The sequence below is a fragment of the Kogia breviceps genome, chromosome 8 (genome assembly GCF_026419965.1).
Source record: "Kogia breviceps isolate mKogBre1 chromosome 8, mKogBre1 haplotype 1, whole genome shotgun sequence".
Classification (NCBI taxonomy): Eukaryota; Metazoa; Chordata; class Mammalia; order Artiodactyla; family Physeteridae; genus Kogia; species Kogia breviceps.
The window spans coordinates 106,488,463-106,511,685 of record NC_081317.1 but is presented as its reverse complement, the minus strand read 5'-3'; the positions used below and the strand labels follow the sequence as shown (position 1 = coordinate 106,511,685).

Sequence of the window (23,223 nt, the reverse complement as noted above, 5' to 3'; positions counted from 1 at the left end):
TCGGGTTCACCACCTGTGGATGGGAGGAAGTGGGGGAGAGGGCCCCAACCGGGGAGGTACGAGGTCTGGAGCAACTGCTGCATTCTGAGGGCCAGGTTGTGAAAGGTGCAGTCTAAGTCGAATTCCTACACCTTTTCCCATCTTCTCTTCTGAGACCAGTCCATTTCGAGTCCTTTCTTCTGCTGGACCAGAAGAAAATTTAAAAAAATAACCCGTACATTGATTCATTCTTTCAATAGATGTTTATTGAGTGCCTAATATGTGCTGGTTATGGGGGAATCCCACAGCAAAGGAGAAAAGCTATAGAAAGGAAACTCTGGGAAGAGGTGGTTATTTTATTATAAAAATTTAAATGCTATTCCATGCACATGTTTCTTCCTCCGAAATCTCTGACTGGGGAGAAAGCATCAATTCTTCCTTACTCCACTGTTGCTTCAGTGAATGTCTTCCAACTCCAGACTTTGGGTAATTGCAGGCAGTCTGATTTAGTTTGCACTGTTTTATGGGCAGCTCCCGGCAGCCCCGTCTCCCTCCCCACGCAGTCAGGAAGAAACCATAACAATCAGACATGTTTGTTTTGGTTTTGACCAAGTATTAGAAAAACAAACTTTGCCAACTGCAAAGTTCAACTCTGCCAGTGGCCTCAGCTGAGGGGACTTGAGGCTTCCTCTCCTACGAGTAGCTGGGTGAGGTGTGGGACAATAGGGTAAGCAGATAGCTACTTCGTTATCCCAGGGCCCCTTGATAGGTACATTCAGAAAGAAAGTACAATTCCAAGATGAACTTACATGTAGTACCTAGATTAAATAGAACACTTGTATTTGGTTGGCTAAGTGAAAGGCAGGTTTGTTGTTGTTTTTTTTTAAAATTCTTCTTTCTACTTTTAAATGTCTTTGTTTGGAGAGATTATCTTCTTAAAAGAAAAGAAAACAAAACCTAAATCTGGCCCATTGTCTGAAGAATTATACCTATCACTTAAAATAATACTTGCATGCCCTATCCAGCTGTAGTTAAGGCTGACATTTTTATTTTTTAAGCCCAATCAAATCCTCCTCATTTTATGCTGTTTAAGTAGCAGCATCAATTTTTAAAGCCTCTAGTTTAGTCTGCATTAGTAACACAATATAAAAATTTAATGTACTGTAACTTTTCTGCATTTGAGACCTGGGCAGACGCTCTGCTATTTTCTTCCCAAACTGTGTATGTATGTGTGTGTGTGTGTTTTGGGGGATGAGCTGGGGTGATGGCAAATATTGGATGCATCTGAAAGGGAAGTTCCCATTCAATCTGTCAGTCAGAGCTGGTTGACTTTTTTCAGGGAAAAAAGTTCCTTCTCTCACATTTTAAGAGTCGGTTATCACAGTCAGCGATTAAGGGATGAATCAGATGCCCTGTTTCTCAGTGGGTACTGCACACACTTAGTCTCATTTGCATGGTGTTCTTGGGCATACCTGGGAATTTTCCTGAATGGTTTTGTGTTCTGTAATCTTTAGTTTTTTTAAAAAAAAGCTCATAAACTGGTGTTTAGCTTTGAGGTGGCAACAAAATAAATCTCTTTTAGGTATAACTTTTCTCTCCCTTCCCCAATTGTCTCCTCTCCCCTCTTCCCTGCTTTAGTTCATTTTGCCAATTATTAGCAAGAAGTCTAGTTGTTATGTCGCTGCCAGCCACCCCTGTGCCCTCAATGCTCAGAGGGTTAAAAGATATTATAATTTGAACAGAAGTCGTCTCAAGGCCTACAGCTGGCTAATAACAGAGTTGTATTGAGCGTGAGCAAACCCCACAGCTGTGACTTTTCGCCACAAGGCGCAGGCTAGACTGGGCCCTAATCAGATGGGCCAGCCGGGCAGTGAGGCCAGTGTCTTTATCGGCCAGATGGTGTGAATTTAGACACTTTTGTTATGCAATCGCAGGGAGGAGTTGGGGAGAAGAAAACAAAACAAAAGCCACCATGCTGTGCGCTTATTTGAGTTTGAAATTAGAGACAGATTTTTGAAAGTTGAGGGTTGAATTTTAAAAACGATTTTGGAGGGGAAAGGGCACACTGGCTGGTCTCGAGCAGGAGTTTGGCTGACTAGACACCCTGTGGTCCAGGGCTGGGGCTTTTTTCCTTTGCACAGCCCTCCATCTTGATCCCTTTCTGAAACAATGCAGGTAAGATTCAGGATTGGGAGAAAATGTCTCATATTTCCCACCACCCGTCCCCAACTGGTTTGCTTTTTTTCTCTTTCCCTCTCCAAAGACCACCACGAGGAGACAGGGAGGGTGGAAGAGGCCTGTAAGCGAACTGAGAGTATTTCAGGTAAAAGGTTCTCCAAATAAGGACCAGAATAAAATATGCCAAAGCAAGCCCAACAAGGAGCAGAGAAAGAGCCTTCATTTTCATTCATTGGGAAAGAAAGAGTACTTCGGAGCCTCTCCGTGGTAGTCAGGGACACAACCTTAACCTAGTGCTCAATGCAGTTGCCTCTTCTCTTTGTTTGTTTCCCATCTTTTCCTTTTTTATTAGTCTTGTTCAGTTTTTAAAAATACTTTCAGACTTGGAGAATGGCTTGTTAGAAAATAACCCTAAAAAGCCTTTTCATGAAAGTAGCTGAACTTGAAGTTGGTCACTCAGGCCTTGTCTCGATAGCAAAGGAAGGGAGATTTGAGCTGATTATCTGAGTAATTCAGGGACCCGGTTCTTCATGTCAACTCCCCACATCCTGATCCCAGAGCGATTGTTTGGGGGAATGTGGGTTCATGAATGTTTTCTACTCTCCATTTCCCTTTGCTTATGTTACTATTGCTGGCTTGAGGACGGAATGTCATTTAAGAAATGAAATAAAGAATAACTAGGACATCTTGATGAGACCTTTTCTTTTTAAAATAGAAAGAAAGAAAGAAAAAAAGCACTAGCTTTGGCTAACCAAGAGAAATTTTACGAAGGGCTCAGATGGGGTGAATACAGTCCACTCCTATAATTTTTATTCCTTCACTATTATAGTCCGACAGCCAAGTGTCTGCTACATCTTTTCTGGGTGTTAAAGTTAGAGATTATACTTAAATATGTTACTGTTGGAAAATGGAAGATTGGGTCCTAAAGTTTCACTGCATTTTTCTTGGAGTATCATTTCCTTCCCTGAGTTGATTCCCCACATTGTATTACACTGGCACCAGGCTTACATTTTTATCTGTTTTTCTTTTCCTCCAGAGAAAGTCCCCATGGAAAGCAGCTGAATTCAGCTGAGCAATTTTGCAAACTTACTCGGCCTCCTTAGAATCATTCCTTCTCAAGCTAAATAGATTGGCACGTCCTGAGAGTGTTCTCTTGTAATTAAATTGTACTTAGAATTGCACACAGATTTGGGTTAGGTTGACACGCTGGTGATGTCAAAGAGGAGTCTAGTTAGAAGGTCTTCAGATAACTAGCATGTATAGGGCTTTTTGAAATTGTCTTGCTAAGAAGAAAGGTTTGCCTGAGTTGCAAAGGTATTATTCTGCTGACTTAAGCAATAGAAATAGGAGAGGGGGGGGAGACAGGGATGGTGGAGGCAGGAGCAACGGGTGGGGTAGGGAGTTGGGAAGAGAGACAAAGGTTCTGGGAGAGCAGCCGGTCAGAATTTTTATTGGTGTTAATCTTGAGATGGAAGTTTTAAAAGTTAAGACCTAATATAATTTCAAAGGCAAACTATTATTTCCACGTCCCAGTGGCAAACTCTGGTATTTAAAAAACTTGAGACAATTTTTCTTTTACTTCTTACTAATTTGATTAAATTTCTTACAACCTCATGGTGCCCATTGGCTGCAAGTTTTTTTTTTTTTAGCATCTCTCAAGTATTTTTAACTTTTTGAGCATGGTAGAATTGTTCACTGAATAATCCACACATCCCTGCATGAGAGAGATGGACTTAAACATTTTTAAAAATATCTGTCTGTTTGTTGGTAATTCTCCAGAGGATCAGAGAGGGTAAGTGCACTGCACAGAGCCAGAAAGTAAATCTAAGACTGAGATGGTGGTAGGCCTTTGGGTCCCTGCTGCCACAGTGACTTCGCCTTTTCCTTAATCTGTCACCACTTTTGAGTCGAAGGATGTTCAGGGAATCTCATAGCCTGTGCCCTTCTCAAACCTAAAAGAGACTCTGGAGATAATCTAGTCCAACACTTTAATTTTATAGATAAGCAAGGCAAATCCCAGAGGAGCGAAAGAGATTTGACTAAATCCGTGCTACTCGTCAGTGACAAAGTTGCGTTAGACGCCAGAGCCCCGATTCCCACTTTGTGCTGCATCGATATTAAACTATACAGAAACTGTCACGGGGAGGGCAACACTTACATAAGTTTGGTTATTGCTAACATTTACGACACATATGCTCCAACTGGTGTGGACGATCATGCTTTTCTTATAAGCCATGTCAAGGCTACATCCTTCACCAGCTCCTATTGATGGTGGACCACATGCTTGGATGAGCCGAGAGGTATTTAGAAGTCTGTGGCCCTGACAAGCAGCGGACAGACACCACAGTGATGTGATTTTCCAGCGCTTCCAGCCACCCAGCCTCTCTTGCCCTTTTCATATTTGTTTAGGTCTTTCACACAGGTACCTTTGGAGGGGGAGTGTTTTGTCCTCTTTAGGTCCTACGGAGTCCTTCCCATCTGTTGTATTTGCTCTAGGGCCCCTTCTTTCTCTCTTCCTCTCAGATGATTCCGTAAGCGTTTCGTGGGTATCTACCTGAAACCCAGCACTTTGCCAGTGGAAGTCTTGGGACGCAGAGTTTGCAGGATGGGGCTTACATGCCGAGCCCCGTTTCGGTTCTGGACTTGTTGAAAATTATTGGAGATATCATTTCACAGCTCCCTGCCTCATTTTTTCCCCCAATTTGACAAGACACACCATAGTTGCTGTCTTCTTTCTTCATCTTTAGAAACTCATGGAAATGAATGAATGAATAAATGGTTACAAAGTACCCTGAGTTCTCTGAAGAAAGATGTTATATAACTAAGGTTTATAGTAATCCAGGCAGCTACCTGGGGTCTTTTTCATACATTTGCCTTTCCCCTCTTCCTTCAAGTATTTGTTAAGACACAAAGATCTAAAAAATATATGATAATAAATACAATAATAAAAGCATTCATCACAGAGCTGGAGGTGACGTTCTAGATCTTAAAATCCAGTTGTCCATCATTCAAATTATAAATATAGCTCTCAGAAAAGTTGTGATTTGCTGAGAATGACCCAGTTTATAAGTCACAGAGGGAGAATTTGAATGAAGAGTCTGGGTTTCAAGTTTAGTGTTGCTTTTGAACATGGCCGTAAATTCATGCTCAAGCAGCTGATAGTTGAGCAGCTACCTAGGACGTACCCGTTTTTGTGAATGTTCTTACATTGTATGCTCATTGTATTTTCTTGATTTTAACGCATTTCTCTTACTCTTTTGGCTCTTCCCAATCTACAGTCGATGTTGCGAGAAGAAAAGTTGTGGCAACCGAAATGAGACTCCTTCAGATCCTGTCATCATCGACAGGTAGGGGAAAAAAGTGATTTAAAAAAAACTATTTCTGGCTTCTTTCCTTTAGAATCTCAACTCTGAGTGTGGATCACTGGGCTTTGCCGTAAGGTTGGTTTCATTTTATGTTCAAGGCTCGGAGCTGGTCCACCATGTGTTTTCTTGTTTTGGTTGGTCTGTCTTGGAAGAAGTCAGAACCTTCCTTTTTTGAACATATGTCTCTAAATCTATGATGGGATTATTTTCCAGGTGCACTGACTTCAGCCTAATAAGGCGTGTGTGGATGGTAAAAGATGGTAAAGGATGACATCTCTCCCATCTGGCAGGATAGGGTCTCAATCAGTTTCCCAGAAGAGGCAGTATTTCCCAAGTTACGCAGTAACTTTCTTATCATTCTCCGTGATTGTGCTGTTGGGCTTGAAGACTGTCAAGTTAGATTATGGTTTAGAGGATGATGAGAGAAGCTCTCTGTTGCACTGAGGGAGATTCCTTTCTACCATAGAGGGTTGCATTCTGGGTTCTATGTTTTGTTCAGAGTGGGAAAGATTCTTTGGGACAAGATGCTAATTCATTGAAATGTGATTTCGGCATCCTCAGCTGTATGTTTTTGTGATTGGAAACAGAACTTACAAACCAATGAAGGAATACCAATTTAACTTCCAGCAATCATGTAATTTTTAAGAAATCCCATATTCCCACCCCTAATTTTTTTCTCTTTCGTTAAAAAACGGAATAATTCCCTCTTGCTTCTTTCTCTGGGTTTTTGTGTTTCTAGACAGGCCCTGAAATGGATTGGAGAGACCACAGCCTCCAAAGTTGTTATTCCAATATTCCAACGAATTCTCAGTTGGGAGAATAGAACCTCTGGCATTCTTCCCAGAAAGCCAGCTTGCTTTCTTCATGGAAAGTATAGCATAGCCCTAGGAATGAGGAGGCTGGAATTCTGATCCTGTCCTAGCTTCTGACCTTGGAGAAAGCACTCAATATCCCCGTTCAATAGTATCGTGAAGGGTATACCTGGAGGGTATGGCCTGTTGCTGTAGGTTTCAGAAGGTAGCTAAAATGTCCATTGCAGTTTTGCAGTATTCTCAGAGATTACTTGGAGGAGGAGGATAGACAAATAGAGAATGCTTGCTGGATGTATATGCTGCCGACCTTAGGAGGTTCAGGTGAGATCCATTTAGGGAGCTCTGGAATTTTTTGGGTTTTTCTGAAAGGGCACAGAAGCTTAGAATTAATGAGTTGTAAGAACTCTTGGGGGCCAGCTGTCTTTCTCATTTGATCAGTGAAAAGACTGAACTCGGGAATGGTGACACGACTTGCCCGCGGTTGCACAGCTGGTTGGAGCAGAGTTGGCCCTAGAACACAGCTGTCCTTACTTCTGGCCTGTGATCCTCTCCCTGCCACAAACCTTTCCTCCCAGCACTCTCTGTCCCAATTTATGTGATCACACTTGACATGATTTCCCAACTTCCTAGGATGCGTTTGGATCCTCTGGGGAATATGAGGTCCATGAGGGCAGCCTAGACACGGACCCCGTCCTTTCCAGCGTGTCCACCAAGCTCACTAATCTTCATCTAGTCTTTTTTTTTTTTTTTTTTTAACTAACTTTAGCTCCTCTTTCAAGAGGGTACTCTAACCTCATGATTGTTGCGTCTCTTCCTGTACTAAACAACCCACAAACCAGCTTCAGAAATGCTTACAAACCCGTAAATGCTAACCTGCACCTTACATCTCATAAGCACACATCCTAAAGGCTCTGCATTTAGTAGCAGTTCTTTCTCTAAGAAACTATGTAGAACCTGAACTCGGAGAGAGCCAAACATGCTATACATGATACACATGTTAATGTACGTAGGCTTTTGGCATCTATGGAGAGAAAAGATTTTCAGGTTGTGTGCCTTCATTGTTTGTGCTAGAATGCTTTAAATTCTTCTGAGAAGGTGGAAATTGTATTTTAGCTGCGTCTTAAGGAGCTTTATGTGACTGTGGCATTTATTTTTACTAGCCTGTGCACAATAAAACAGCCCAGGGACGTCTCTGCATCACTTGAAATATGTGTTACTTCCGAAATGTTGTGCATCTACACATGGAAACATACATACCAAAGGGTGCTATAAATGGACCCGGATCAGATTTTTAGAGAACTCATCTTATTGTAAACAGATGCGTTGGTTCGGCTTCCTCATCGTAGGGACTTTGTTTGAAGACACTGCTTGTTCCTTCGCCGGACTCTTGCTTGTTGCTTCTGACTGTCTTTCGGGCATTCCTTTGCCTTCTTCCCTTCATTTGTGGAAGGGAAAAGGGGATGAAGGCAGGCTTCCATTTGCCGGAGGTGGGATGGGTGTCTCGTGTCATCCAGGGCTTGAGCGGTTGCTTCTGGTCCCTGGGTTCAACACCTGCCGGCCTACAGATGTTGAGATGACCCATGAGCACCAAACGGGTGCTAAGTAGTCTATTTTGGATTTCCTCTGAGTAAACATATAACTCTCTTCTTCGCCCTTGTTCCTATAACACCCACTAATTATCTCCTTCCCCTGCTCTCTCCATCTAACCATATGCAGTTAATTTACACTGTCTCTCTTTGAGTTTTCTCACACAATAGGCATGTTCCACTCTGGCTCCAGGGAAGCCTGTTTATTCCCTTGGAATTGTGTATGTCCGGGGGAGGGGAAGGGGCAGATCGAAAGTGGTTCCCAAATTTTCACTGCCAGGGACCCCTCTTATTTTTTCCTTTGGCGAACCAGGTTCTGCAAGATTTTGCCTGCCAAGCTGCAATTAACGAGTAACAATCCAGCTGTAATTTCATTTTTATTAACTGAAGACGTACAACCGAATGGGGAGGAAAAATCTCATTCCAGAAATGCCCTTGATCTCAGGACTTCCCTGGCGGTCAGGACGGTTAAGACTCTGCACTTCCGCCGCAGGGGGCAGGGGTTCGATCCCCGGTCGGGGAACTGAACTAAGATCCCCGCATGCCACGCAGCGCAGCCAAAAGAAAGAAAGAAATCATTGAAAATTAAAAAAAAGAAATGCCCTTGACCTCATCAATGGCCACTCAGAGTTTCTGATCTGGATTAGAACCACCAGTGTTACCACACTAACTTGATAGACTGCCAGCTCAAACACGAAACCACTTGACTTTTCATTTAGCCCACGTGACCATGTCTTGGGCAGACATTCCATCGCCAATGGGCTGTTTGAAATACGAAAAATAGCTTTCACAACCTCGTGGACCCTTAATTGAAAATCACTGGATTGTACAATAGGGCGCCCCCATCGAAGACTGAGTTCTCCATTGCCTAAGACTTAGCCCCAGACCGGGAATATTTTTTTCCCCGTCTAAATGACTGCCTGCCTTAATCTCTCTAGAAACATAAATTTTATTTTCAATTGTCTTTTCGGCATGCTTTTGTGAATTCTTGGGCAGCCACACCCCTCTCCAAAAAGCCAGGCCAACACACAGCCCAGCAGGACTTGCTGCTGAATCACGGGCCTCCAGCAGAGCCTTCCTTCTGTGTAGAAATGCGCGCCCAGAGTGGCAGTATAGAGTTTATTCATTTTGAGTGTAAAAATTCAAAGTTCCTATCTGAAGAGAACTCAACAAAACAGAACAAAACAAAACCAACAATGAAAACATAATCCGTACCGAGGTCTTCAGCCTACACCTTGTCCATAAAGACCTCTGCGTTGTAAATAAAAATAAAAGGGCTCAAACGGATTTACGTTTGCGGTTTCAGAAGGAAGCACTGATTCAACCTTGTTTTTCGTGGGCTGTGCTTTCTTTAGACTCTCTTTTTCTCTCTGAAACTTCTTCTGAACAGCTACCGCATCTCTGGGCTCAGGAGAGTTTGGTGGTCCATGGGAAGAGGATTTTAGGGACAATCTCACAGACTTGGGAGAAGGAAAACGAGTCTTCACTGTTCCTGTTCTTGCAGCCCCATGAAAAGTCAGATGGGAGGAGGGGACAAGAGTTCTTTCTGAATCTTTGTAGGCTGCCCCTGCCCATGTGCACACGAGTATGATATTTTCTGCTAAAGGGCAGCTCCAACCTGTTTCTCACATGCAAAATATCCCAGACTTTTGTCTTCGGATCCTGGACTCCTCTATTTATGAGCTCTGCTTCCAGAAGGACTGTTTTAAGTTTCCATGTTTTTTGTTTATTTTCTTTTTCAAGAAGCCAAACAAGCATCAGAATGATCTTCATTCAGAAGGTTTACACAGAAATACCTGGTGTTTATTTGCCCACGAGGCGTTTTCCTGATACTATCTTCCTTTAAAAAAAATTTTTTTTTAAAATTGTGGTAACATATATATAACATAAATTGACTATCTTAACCATTTTTAAGTGTACAGCTTAGAGGTATTAAGTACATTCACCTTGCTGTGCAACCATCCCCAGCATCCGTTAACAGAACTCTTTTCATCTTCCCAAATGGAAACTCTCTCCACATTTCCCCTTCCCCCCAGTTCCTGGCAACCACCATCCTATTGATACTTTCTCTATGAATTTGACTCCTGTAGGTACCTCATATGATACTGTATTTGTCCTGCTTTGACTGGTTTATTTCACAGCATGATATCCTTAAGTTTCCTTAATGTTGCAATATGTATCAAGATTTCCTTCATTTTTAAGGCAGTATAATATTCCACTGTCTGGTTGTACTACATTTTGTTCTATTCGTCTGTCAGTGGACACAGGGGTTGCTCCAACCTTTTGGCTACTGTGAAAAATATTGCTATGAATATGGATGTACAAATATCTCTGCGAGTCTCTGTTTTTAATTCTTTTGGGTAGACACCCAGAAGTGGAACTGCTGGATCACATGGTAGTTCAGAGAACCATCATGCCACGTCCATAGCAGTTATGCCATTTTACATTCCCACCAGCAGAGCACAAAGGTTCCATTTCGCCACATCCCAAATTACTAGTGATTTTCTTGTTTAGTTTAGTGGGTTTTTTTTTTTTTTTTTAATAGTTGCCATCCTAATGAGTATGAGTTTTTTCTTTTTTTAGTGAAGCTTTCTCCTGCTACCGTCTTGGAAGGCATCCTCACCTGCTGCTTTCCCCGCCTCTGGTCCAGGCTTCTCGCCTGCCCTCCCCCTGCCATCTGGCACATCCTCTTCCTGCTTACCTCTGCCTCACCAGCTACTTTGTTCTACCAGAGAAGTGTTTGGTTCCTCTTGCCTCTGGGCCATACTTACTATTCCTCTCTCCGTGTATCGCTTAACTCCAGAAAGCGTTACTGGTGGGATGGGAGCTTTCAGAGAATACCCATGGGAAGTAAAGCCCTTATGGACCTTCCGTGCACGCTAGAGGGTGTGACATTAATCCTGGACATCGGAGTTTTTCTTTTGGTTAATTTATCCAATGAACTCCGTATTGATCTCTTCTCGATTTGTGGTGCAGATTCTGCTTTTAATCCCACTGTCCCTTTCAGCAGAGAAGCAATATTTGGATAGTAGCGCACTGTAGGTCAGATTTATGTCCACAAAGCCCAGTGGATTCTTACCATCCTACGCCACTCAGGCTGGTTTTCGGTCCCTCCCTCTCCCTAGGAATGGACGAATCAGGTATATCAGTAGTGACTCCTCCTGAACGAAGAATTCTGTCTCTGAGAAGGATGGATAAGAACAATACTCAACATTTATCTAACATCTAACTGGCGCTTATGGTGTGCTGGGCACAGTGCTAAGCAATTTGTGTTCACTAACTCATCTTAACTAATCTTCAGCAGTTGAGAAAAATCTTAATTTTACAGAGGAAGAAATGAGTCTTAAGGAGGTAGGTCCCAAAGCCAGCTTCCGTGGTGAAATTGGAGTGTCGTCAGCAGGTGGAAGTTATAGAGAGAAGGGGTTTGGTGTAATAGAAGGAGAAGCTTCCCAGAATGTAGAGCTGTTGAGCAGGAAAACCTGGTGAGCATGGTTTGAAGAACTCCTGCTGGGAGCACTAGGAGAGAGGATGGGTCCTCTGGGAAGCGGTGGGCATTGCTGGCCTCTGAAGTATCATTTAACTCTGAGATTGTACAGGTCACATGCAACGGTGTGACAGGTTTGATGGAATATCGGTCCCCAGAGAGACAACATGATGTAACGGGAATGGCCCTGGGCTAGGATCAGGACACATGCTTCTGACCCCAGATCGTTCACTAACTAGCGGTCTAATGTCATGGAGGTCATGAGCTGCCTCTCTGAGCCTCAGCTTCCCTATCTGTAAAATGAAGTGCTTTGGATTAATGGGTAAAGCTTTACATTACCTTCCAGCTCTAAATTCTCTGCTCCTAGCAGAGGCCCAGGTTTGGGTGTCAGGCATGCTAATTCATCATCCTTGCTCACCAATAATTTACGGGAGCTATTCATGTGTGCCTACTCTGCACAGACTCTCCATCTCCCTACTGGGCATAGGGGAGCCCAGTGCTGTGAAGAGTCTACGAAATCCTGGCCTTGGGCTTTTTTTTTTTTTTTTAAGTCAAAATTCCATTCCCTCGGGGAGGTTTAGATGTTCTCACTAAAAAAAACACAGATTATTTAACCAAAGTGAAAACATCATTCTTTCATGTTCTCCTTGCTTCGTTTTCTAGTAAAACCTTTGCTAGTTTCTTGGCCATTTGGGGGAGATACAGGTAGGGGAAGGGACTCTTCTGATTTCTGGTGCAGAAGAATGTCCCTTTGGGTTGAGACTCTTCATTGGATGACAAGCTGAGACAAGTGGGAAACAAGAAACAAAATTTCCTTTGAGAAAAATCATTCTCCTCCTCCTAATTAAAGAACTGAAGAGTTATGATCTTCATTTCTGTAATTGGTTTAATTTTTGAGAATTATACTACCTCCACTAGACTGACCAGTCTTCCTAGACTTCAGAACTTCAGCATTTGACACAAGCTAGCCTCGTTGTCTATACATTGATTCACTCCATCATTCATTCATTTAGTAATTTTTTCTGTTGTTCGGTTATTAAGCTAATATTCGTGAATCCCTGGCACTGAGAGGCCATCAGGGGATACGACAGGCAAGGTTCTGCTCTCATGGAGCTGACAGTTTAAATAATCACACGGAGAAAAAATACATTTGCAAACTGTGAAAGGGCTTTGAAGACTAGATGAGTGAATGGTAGACAGGTTTCAAGTTTCTAGTCCCATCATTTCTTTCTCTAAGAATCAAAATGTTTGTTCCATCAAACAGACCTCGAATATGCCCCCCATCTCCCTCTGCACGTATCAGTCCAGCCTGGAATCCCCACCGCCAACTCTCTGCCAATATAAATCTGATCCCCTTTTCAAGACCAGGTTTAGATTCTACCATTTGAAAGAAATCAATTCTTGTAGCCAAAGTCTTTGCACTGACACTGTCACATATACTCGCTCTTGTTAGGATGTATGGGTATCGTTATCTTTTTCCCTATGTGGGCTTGCCTTACATTTCCAACTATGCTGTAATTCTTGGATGTCACACAACATATGTCACTTAAGTCTTGACTCTAACATCATTAGCTCTGTGATGGTGTTAATGGTACTACCTCTTCCACTGAGTTGTTGTGTTAAATCATTAACGTGTGTTTGGTGCCCATACAGTGCGTGACAGAATAGATGCTTTTAAAAAAGTCATAGCAATTATTAGCCTGTGTCTCTCAGTGTCTAACGAGTGGCTTGGATACTACAGACACTCAGTAAATATTAGTTGGCAGATTAATCTCTGACTGCCAAGCATCAGAGGGTTTGGATGACGGAATCTTTTGCCAGTTTTTATAGGACCTTTCTTGTCAGTACCTGTATCTGACAACTGCTTAGCAATCTTACCCCGCAGGGGCAGAGTGGTACAAAACAATGCCAAGAAGAGAGAGCTAGGGTTGTAAGAGAGAATGAATCATTCAGGAAATATTTATCTAGGGCCTGTCATGTCATGGACGTTGCAAGGTCCTCTTAGGGATAATAAGATCCAGTAGACACAAATCTTTCCCATCAGGAGCTTACAGTTCAAATGGCAAAAACAAAAGATGTGCAGAAGTAACTGTGATAGAATGTAGAATGTGAAAAGTACCACAAAAGAGGTAGAGATAAGAACTCTGGAAGGACTGAAAGTGGGAAGATGAATTTCATCTAGGCAGCGGTGTAAGCGGTGAGAGCTGTAACGTGGACATAGGCAGGTGAGGTCCAAGGGCATTCTAGGAGAAGGAAAGCATGCAGGAAAAGGCATGTGGAAGGGAAAGAATTCCTTAAATCTGCCTGTTATTTTAGAGGTGCATGGATATGTGTAATGGGGGACAGTAGGAGAGGTTGGAAGGATTATTTGGGCCCAGATTTCCAAAGACTTTATATGCCTTTACAAAAGTGTGTTGACATTGTTGTGTTGGCAGCAGGAAGATATCAAAGGATTCTGAGTAGTACCATTAGAAAATGGAGAATGAATGCAAGGTAACCTATTAGGAAGGCGTTACAATAGTTCACAAAGGCGTTCCTTTTCGTGGCTCTTTGGGAATATATAGGTTTACCTGCCAAAGCTTGGGCATTATTTCCACCACCCTGTACCATCAGGGATTGGGAAGATGGGCACAGGCTTCAAATTTTGTGAAATAAAATGTTTCAGTTTCTGATTTTGTTTCTTTCAACTTCTTCTGGACGTGTGTGCCTTCTTCCACCAGCAGCAGCTGGGAATCAGTTTTTTCCTTGCCAGATACCAGTCAGGGAGGTGAAAGGCCCATTTTCTCACCTCTCCACACCCCACTTCCCCTCCCCCAATACACCCACCCCTCCAAAGCTTTTGCTGATGTTGCCACTTGTCCCCATGAGTATGCGTCCTTTGTTCACTGGAAAGCTCAGATCCTTTGCAAAGAACTGCTGTTGTACCATCTGGCAATCTGTGAATTTTTTAGTAGCCTGGATGTTTGTGAGAAAGCAGAAACTCAGAGGCCAGACCTGAACCGTTTATAAGTAATTCTTTAGAAAAGAGGGAGAAAGACCCAAACCAGTTCGTCTTTACTAGCATCCTCTCATTCAAAGTACTTGTGCAGGTCCCCCGGATCAATTCCCATCGAAAGTCAGAGGACCAGCTGGATGTATGGGGTTGTTCAGAACAGATAATGGTACACTTCAACTTCCGGATTCTTCCTCATAAAATTGTGCGATGTGATTAAATGGCAGATTTGCCAGGAGGTAGATGAGTCCAGAAGTGGAAGAAGAGTACTCTGAGATGGTGCTGTGCTGGGAATAAGAAATAGATATTTGTCTATAAGAAAGGTATCTTTTTCCAAAGTTGTCTGTCTGGCTTTCAGGGGAACAAAGGCCATAGAACTTAGGAAAGATTGATAAGACTACATGCTCACCCAGAGAGAACTTTCTAGAACTTCCAGTTATTTTCTCTCCCTTTCTGTTTGAGCAAACAGGGCTGGATAAGTTCTTCTGGGTCTATTTTTGACCCAGCCAAGAGGCTACCAGACCAAATGGCTGGAAAATAGGACACATATCCCAAGGAGATGAAAAGGTCGTTATCCGCAGATGATTTGCAGATTTAGGATTCTACCCATTAGGGCTTGACCAGGTTATTTGTTGATTGAAATCTTGTAAAAGTTGTTCTTTTTGGGGCTCTGTTCTGTGCTGCACAGTGACCTAGAGTTGCATTGGAGGAGGTGTCTGATCAGAAAGGAGAGTTGTTGAGTGACAGGATGCCCAAAGCATGCTGGGTAGCCAAGACCCAAGTCTATAGAGAGTCAGCATCTCATCAGTCTGGACCAGGTAATTAATTAAATGATTGTCCTCCAGAAAAGTTCTGCTCTGATCTTAACCTTTCAGCCCCCTCAAGACCACCAAGGAGCCAGAGCTGGTGAGAAACACTGCAGCTGCTCCCATATAACAGGAGCTTTCGAGAAGGAAGTCAGGGAGAAATTCCTAGTCCCACTGAAATAATGGCAGAAATGGAGGAATTTGGAGGGATGGAACCATTGGATTCAGGCCAACACTTTGGGGTTAACACCTCCAGTTTTTTTTAAGGCCCATAAGATCCTGGGACTCTTAAAAAAAGAGAACTTGCAAAATGGTGGAACACTTAGGGTCACTGCCCCTCTGAATGCTGTTATACATAGCCCCTTCAGTACAACCTCTGAGGTGGGTCACTATAGAGACCAGGAATGAGCCTTTTTTTTTTGGCTTTGGGTCCAATTTGCACAATTGCACAGGTTATTTTCATGATTGATTTAAAGCTAAGCACATGACTCATTATGGCTAGGTACTGGCTCTGTCATCCCATTTCAGATGAGAAAGCCCAATTGAAGAGCAACTACTCCAGGGGCTGTGTAACAAGCAGGTCAAAGACTCAGCTGGGATTAGAGACAGGCTCTCTAGCTCCCAAGACAAAGCTGGGATGGTCTATGAAAGCTGAGGGAGCGGGCAGGAAAAGCTATGGCTTTCATGTCGATATACTGCTGCTGGTCTGCAAAGCTTCTAACGAGACCGAGATTTGGAGGACTCATCACCTTCCAAGCCAGGGGTCAGACTGATGGCATTTTAGTGGACTACAGTAGTCAGTTCGCATGTAGCCGGTGTCTTCTGTGCAAAAGGCTTTTTCTTACTCCAGAAGAGGTGAGTTTGTACGGAGGACGTAGATTTATGACCTGTGGGTTGAGTGCTTGAAATGACTATTATTCCCGTCGAAGGATAATGACTGTAGAATAATCTCAGTTAAATTTAAATATCAGATAAACACGAATGATTTTTTTTTTTTTTAGTATAAATAAGTCCCAGTTAAATTTGCATTTCAGAAAAACAACAAATACTGAGAAGTATGAGCCTTTCTCATGCAATATACTTACACTGAAAAAGTATTCGTTGTTTGTCTGAAATTCAAAATCAGTTGGGCATCCTGTATTTTATCTGGCAGCGCTACCTGAATCCCAGTTTCTTATCTGAATAATAAGGAAGGCAGGGCTGCCATACAGTGCTGGGAAGGGGTGAGGGATGCGTGAAGGGGCTCTGAGCCCCAGCTGGCCCCAGGGCCAACCAGCACGTGTGCGGTTCCTCCTGGTGGCGTTGTTTCTGTCTTCACCTGGGGCTTGTCACCTTTGCCCCACATGTCCGTGTGGAAGTTGATTCACACTTAGGAGATTCAGTTTGGAGGCTGAGAGGTGAGCAGGAAGCTTTACTGGGAACCAGCAGCATTTTGGGGGCCCCTCGTCTTTGCCAGTTTCTCCACCCAGCACTCCCCCGCAGCCCCGTGTTCTGTATCTTCTCTCTCTTTTGTCACCTCTCGGTGCCTCGGGCTCATGTTCCGTCTAGTCCCTGTTTTATGGACTTGTCGCCTCCCCGGCATTGCTTTTGCTTCGAGTCCACCGTCCGTCTCCTGTTCACTTTCTGCCTTTCCTGAAAGCCTTTGTTCGGCCTTCCCCGAGTCTCTGTCTTCAATGCTTCACACATGTGGGATTGTTTAGGCTCAAGTGATAAATTGCATGAAGTTAAAGGTAAAGGGGAAGCTCCTCTCTCCCGACTTGGTCTGGGCTGACGTTTGAACAAGAGCCAGACTTTCCTTCGATTTAACGTGAGCGGTCCACTTGGTGCTTGCCCAAGTCAGCGTAGACTGGCTTATGCATTTTATCATCCAGATGTTGAGTCACAAGATGAAGGATAACCATCACGTAGACATCTATCTGGGTAATTTAGTGAACTTAAAAAAACCCCCTAACTTTGAGAATTTGATGTCGTGTCGAGTCAGCCTGTGTAGAAAAGGGGGCAGCAGATTTAAAAATTCCTCTTCTGCTTCTCTCGTGCCCCACCCTTGTACCCATGTACCCCTTTCACCTTTGTTCACGTTCTTTTTCCTTCCTGCCTTCACCTTTAGGGTCTCCCTTGCTTTCTCCCCGCCTGCCTTGTGCTTTTTTTTTTTTTTGGCTGAGCCGCGCCGCTTGTGGGATCTTATTTCCCTGACCAGGGATCAAACCCGAGCCCTCAGCAGTGAAAGCGTGGAGTCCTAACCACTGGACCGCCAGGGAAGTCCCTGCGTTGCTCTCTAGTGGTGGATCTGAACTTGATTCCGACGCAGGGGGTCAGAACTATTGCCATGAGCAACTTGTCCCTAATGCCTTTCTTCCTGATCCTTCCTTCCCCCTTTTCCTTCCCTGATGAAGAGTGAAATGCTGGTTTTACTGGTGTTCCGTTTATAACTGTGACTTGGTGGTTTTCACTTCGAGTGGAGTCCGCTGAGCTTGTAAATTGTATTGGATCAGTGAGCCCGTAATGAGACCTCCAAACCCAAACAGTGCCAGTCTGCTGGGATTTTATTGTTCGTAAAGCTCCTTCCCTGGGGAGGGGTAGAGTCATTAGGTGTGCACTGTGTTTAATATTTGGTCATGACAGGAAGCAATAATTTTCTATTTTTACGGTGGCTTCTGAGTTTTTAAAGCAATCGTCTAATTCCCATCACTGCGACTGGAAGCAAATAAACCAGACATTGACGTAAGCCTATCCTGTGTATGGTTTGCGTTGGGGCCCATCTCGTTGAGCATCTTTCTCTTCCCTCTGCCTGACCTTCCGACCCCTGATGGCCGCACCACCTACACGTGGGCGTGACTCACTTGGAGGCCCCCAAGCTCTTCCTTGTCAGGTAGAAACATTCTTTCGCTCAAGCGGAAGCGGAGCTGTGGGCTTCTCTTTGAGAAGCCCTCTCCTGTCCTCTAAAACACTCCCCTCTTTAGATGAGAAAAGTGCTTGAAATTTCTCAAAATTGGCTCTTCGCTGCAAACTTTCTCCCCCTTTCTTTTTTTTTTTTTTTCTCCCCCTTTCTTAACCCCGATCAGGTAGGTGGTTTGAGTGTGACGCCTAGTCTGAGAATTTCCAACCTAATCCAGCACCAAGGAAGCCCCAAGTCAAGGTGTAAGGTCTCCTTGCTTCGTGAGGGTGGGGATGCTTTAGCTTAGAAACTTCTACCACAGAGCCCAGGTTCTGCAGTAAACCTAAGTACCGGCAGACTAGAGCAGAGAGGGCAGTTTGGTGAGTTTGCATGATTTCTATCACTTGGGACAGTCCCACCTGTGATACTGGACTGCTAGGTGGGAATTTGCAAGGGCATGGGCTCAGCTGCTCCGCACCAGCACCTATAGAGGCCTTAACTAGTAGTTACCCCATAGGTCATGGGGCCAATGGTCCACTGACTTCTGGATGCAAGCCTACCCTGACAGCAGGATTCTGTGATGTCAAGGCTTGAGCACAAGGCCAGTTGTTTTGAGACCCATTCCATCTGTAGACTATCTTGATCTCTTCAGCATTTTTTTTTCTCCCAGTAGGAAACTAAAAATGAGGCGTCAGTGACATGCTTCTTTGGGAAGTCACAGCCTACCATTTTTTCGAGTTTTACAGAGCTTAGCGGGAACCAGCTGGGCAAAACTGTGTCAGAAAAAAAAAATTGTCATGTTGGATCTGACCTGCAAAACTGTGGAACTAACTCTCAGCTGTTACTCAGATGTGGTGACCTTGAGAAAAACTTCTGAAAGCTCCCTGGCATCTGAAGCCTAAACTTGTTGCACATTAGAGCGTTCCAGGCAAGGTTCAGAAACCTCGGCCTAAAGGCAGAAAACCAGACCCAGGGAGTAAATGAAAGAATCTCCTTTCCAAACTGAAAATTTTGCCCACCTCTCCTCTGAACTATTATGCCTGCAAAGGGGGAGGATGCCTAATACCTTCCCAGAATTTTGGAGTTCTAAACTGCGCCCCCCTCCGCCACTTTGTTTTTTAACCATGGACCCCATTGATGGTCCAGAGAATCCTATGGATCTATAATACCATTGGGGCTTATTGTCTACATTGAAAATGGAAGGAGCTGCTAAATTTAGGTTGGGGGCAGTGAAAATCAAGATCTAATGTTTACCCATCCAAGTTCATGGACCTCTTCCATCTCTATACACATGGGAAGTGCTGCCAATGGCACAGTCTGTCCTTTCTTTTATCTCATCTCCACCGTCTCTGTTCTCTTTCTTGCCTCTTCACTTTCACCTCACCCTTGTTCTTTCCTCATTTTCTCTTTTTCCTTTCCTCTCATTTTGTGTCTGTCTTTTTTCTGTCCCTCGTTCCTCTCATTGCCTGTAATCCCTCCCTAAGTTACCGGGGACTTCGGCAGGAGCTGACTGCCAGCGTGTTTGTCGGTAACTTTGTCTTAGCTGGTCTGTTGCTCTCAATGGCCCGTTTGTTTGCTCCTGTGAAGAAGAAGAAAAAAAAAACAAAAACTTTTCCAACCTACGAGTTCCGTTGTCTCCCTAGGGATCCTTGTTTGAATCTTTGCTGTAAGATTTTTTTTTTTTCCTATGAAGTACCAAAGAAATAATTGCCTTATCGTTAACAAACAGAACCTGGCTCTTATCACCCCATACCCCAGAGCCTTTGGTGCAAAAGTTGGGCCGTGCCAAGTGCATGCATTAACCTGATACGCAAAACCCCTTTTCAAAGCTGGTCCTTGGAGGACGCTCATTGAGGGCGTTTTTGTCGGGAGGTGGCACAGTGAAAGCACTTCTTACAGTACTGGGTGCCAAAAGAGATTGGCTGGCGTTTACACCTCTGTTACAACAGAAAAGAGTGTATTTTTCTGGGAGGAACATTTTCAGATTGTTCTAATTGTCACTGGCAAGGAGCAATCCTTGGAGCTTGCATCTTGCGGGGAGCCTCACTGGAGTTTTAAAGCATCCCTTGGCACAGAGACTTTTTGGTTCTGTGGTTGAGCTTGTAGCCTGTAAAACGCAAATGGATCGTAAAAGCCCCAGGCCTGGCTTGCCCACTTTGCCCTGTGAGAGGATATGGCATAACCTAGAACCCCGGCTGCACTGACAGTGTGGATTCCGAGTTTGTTTTTGGAGCCGTGGAGATCTCCCGTGAGAGCTCATTTGCATCCCCTAACAGTCTCTTAGCTTCGACCTGTTCACGCTCTGTTTTATAAAGAGTGGAGATCTTCCTTTGGAACCTGGATAAATGGTGGTATCTTCTTCTCCCTTCAATCCATGGTATCATTTTCAGAAAAGCTGAATGTGAAGCTGGCCTCTTTCTGCTCCAATCCAGCATCGGAGCAATATTAACTTCGAGTGTCTTTTGGATCTTTAGACAAGGCAGAAGCACAGGGGACCTGGGGAAATGCTCACTTTGGGGTCAACTCGAATTGCCATCCTTTAAAAGAAAAGTTTTCCCTATTGTGTCTTCTTTGTTCAAACAAAATAAATAAATAAGAAAACTGCACAACAAAACACCAAAAGGATATACGATGTTGCAGCGACATCAGATACTGACAGCAAGTCTCAAAAGATCCTTGGGGAAGCTTTTGTTTGGGGTGGGAGAAATCTTTCTCTTAAGCGTTTCCCAGCATTCTTTCAAGACATCTGGTTCTCTCATTTGCTCTGCCTTCTGTGCTTTTTTCTTTCTTTTTTTTTTTTTTTAAGATAACTCTACTACTGTCATTATTTTTTATTATTTTTACCCATTTAACTAAATGTGCTGAATGGTGATCCCACATGACAGCTTGTCTCAAACTTGTTTGACCTTCAGAAGTGATGACCTTAACCAATTTTTACTGGCAACTGTCTTGACTTTATTACTCAGGAGACAGTTTATTTTTGTTCCTTAAAGAGAGAGTGAACAAGAGAGAGTGAGCTTTTCCTAAGATCAAAGACAAGGAAAGAGTGAGGAGGTTATACCCACCCATCTCTAGGCTGGAGCAAAATTTTTCTCTTTCCTATCCTGTTTTATTATTATTCTCAGTGTCCTTATAAAAGCATAAATAAACAAGGTGGAATCTCACCCATGCCTCCTGCACCCACATTTCCTTCTTAAAGCATTTGGAATCTCCTCTGTTTGCATTTGGAAATTGGGTTGCTGAAGTTGAAGCATTGTTCTGATGTAACCAGCATATGATTTTCTTTTGACCAATTTAAGTAGAAGCCAAATCTATTAAATACGAAGAAAAATGAAATGAAACAAAAATGAAATAAAATAAAAGGGAGCAAACTGGGTTGATCAGTTCTCTGCTCTACCTTTAGTAGACATAGGTCTGAGTGAGAAGAGTTAATTTTGCTGACATCTGTCCCCTGCTGCCCTTAGCCTATATCACCAAAACCAAATCTGCGTAGGCAGGATGGCAAAGAGATCCCCAAGTGAAATGAGCACAGTAAATGAATTGCTCTTATCCTGGGGGCAGGGTAGCGTGAGAAATATCAGAATAGAGCAAGACCGGCTGCTTCACCTGCCCGGCACCGAAGAGCCTATGTAGGTTTCTGGCATCATAAATCTCAAAGGCCTGCAAACTACTGGGAGAAAAGAACATTTACGCTGTAGCATCCTACCTGGAAATGGAACAATTCCCTTCTAGGTTATTTATGGCAGTCGATTGGGGAAAATCTTAGGGCTTTGAAGTAGAGCATTCCTTCCGGTGGGAAGAAAAAGGCTTCTTGAGGTTGTAGAGCCATGGAGGCCATTGCGGTATCGGGAAGGGGTCTTATCAAGAACCCTAGAGCTTAGGAGCTGCTATCTGCTATCACCAGCGTCCACCTATAGTCACTGTCCCCAGGGGTTCTTCTCTCTTGAAGGACTCAGCACGCAGGTGCCATTGGTCCAGCCTTTGCCACACATCAGGAAATTTCACGATGGTTGTCCAAGAGCTTGACCAAGGCACCAGGAGTTTGTGAAGAAACCTTCATTGACACGCTGGGCTAGGGAGGAAATCTCCTTTATAGATGTAGTTTAAAATTTGGATTACTAGAGCATCAGTAAGTACCACTGGTAATAAGAATGAGCAGCTTTGGGAATTCCCTGACGGTCCGATGGTTAGGACTTGGAGCTTTCACTGCCGAGGGCCTGGGTTCCATCCCTGGTCAGGGAACTGAGATCCCACAGACTGTGCTGCACAGCCAAAAAAAAAAAAAGTTTGTTAAGAGGGTAGATCTCAGGTTAAGTGTTTCTTACCACAGTAAAAAACTAAAAGAGAAAGAATGAGTAGCTTCTAGCAATTGGAGCCTCTGATCTGTTCTCCATGTCAAGTCACCCCACCCCACTGCCATGGCTCTCATACTGTCTCAACTTAAGGAAGTCAAGCCATGCTATTGAGTCAGCTGATTCATCAAGCACTTGGTCAGCCCACAAATGTGTAGTGGGTCCTTAGTAGCACTCAGAACTGTGGTTATGCCATGGGGGAATAGGAGGACTTCCGGTTCAAGGTGGAAGGGCACAGGCTTGTAGCTGGGGAAAGGTGAGCATTTATACACTCCTGATTCTCTCAGCTTATGCACGCACCAAAGAACTCCTAAAATATGCTGGGTATCTCCAGGGCTCAAATTTAGCAGTGGGTTCTAGAAGTCATGTTGATATTGTTGCTAAATTTTTTTTTTTTTTTCCTTCGTGGTCACTCTTATTTTCTTGGTCTACCCATCATGGGACAGAGGTCCCAGCACCGTGACCTTTTTCTAGTGGAATGGACCTCTGAAGAAATCACACGGCCAAGTTTGTATCAGGGGTCCACATTTGTTTCCTCCACTCTTTTAATCAGAATGCTCATTTAATTCTATTCCAGCACCTGTTCAGCAATTAACACCCTACGATTTGCATCTTACCCTGACATTTGCTATCTTTCCAATTAGTTTTTATATCAGTATAATTAGGCAGGGTTATTACAGTGCATCAAGCAGGGTCATGGTTATTCCCAAGCCTTTAAGCGCTTTCCCAGATTTGTTTAGGGAAGCCACTAAGGGCAAATGGTTGATTAGGATCACTGTTTTTCTTCTTCATTC

General features: G+C 43.6%; 1 protein-coding gene across 1 annotated transcript in view; it reads left to right on the top strand.

Annotated features, from left to right (window-relative positions):
- EBF2 (EBF transcription factor 2) overlaps positions 1–23,223 on the top strand; it is a 203,375-nt gene that overhangs the window by 6,000 nt on the left and 174,152 nt on the right. Inside the window, exon 6 of the mRNA XM_059071725.2 lies at positions 5,436–5,504. Coding sequence (XP_058927708.1) covers positions 5,436–5,504 — 69 coding nt within the window. The remainder of the gene's footprint in view (positions 1–5,435; positions 5,505–23,223) is intronic.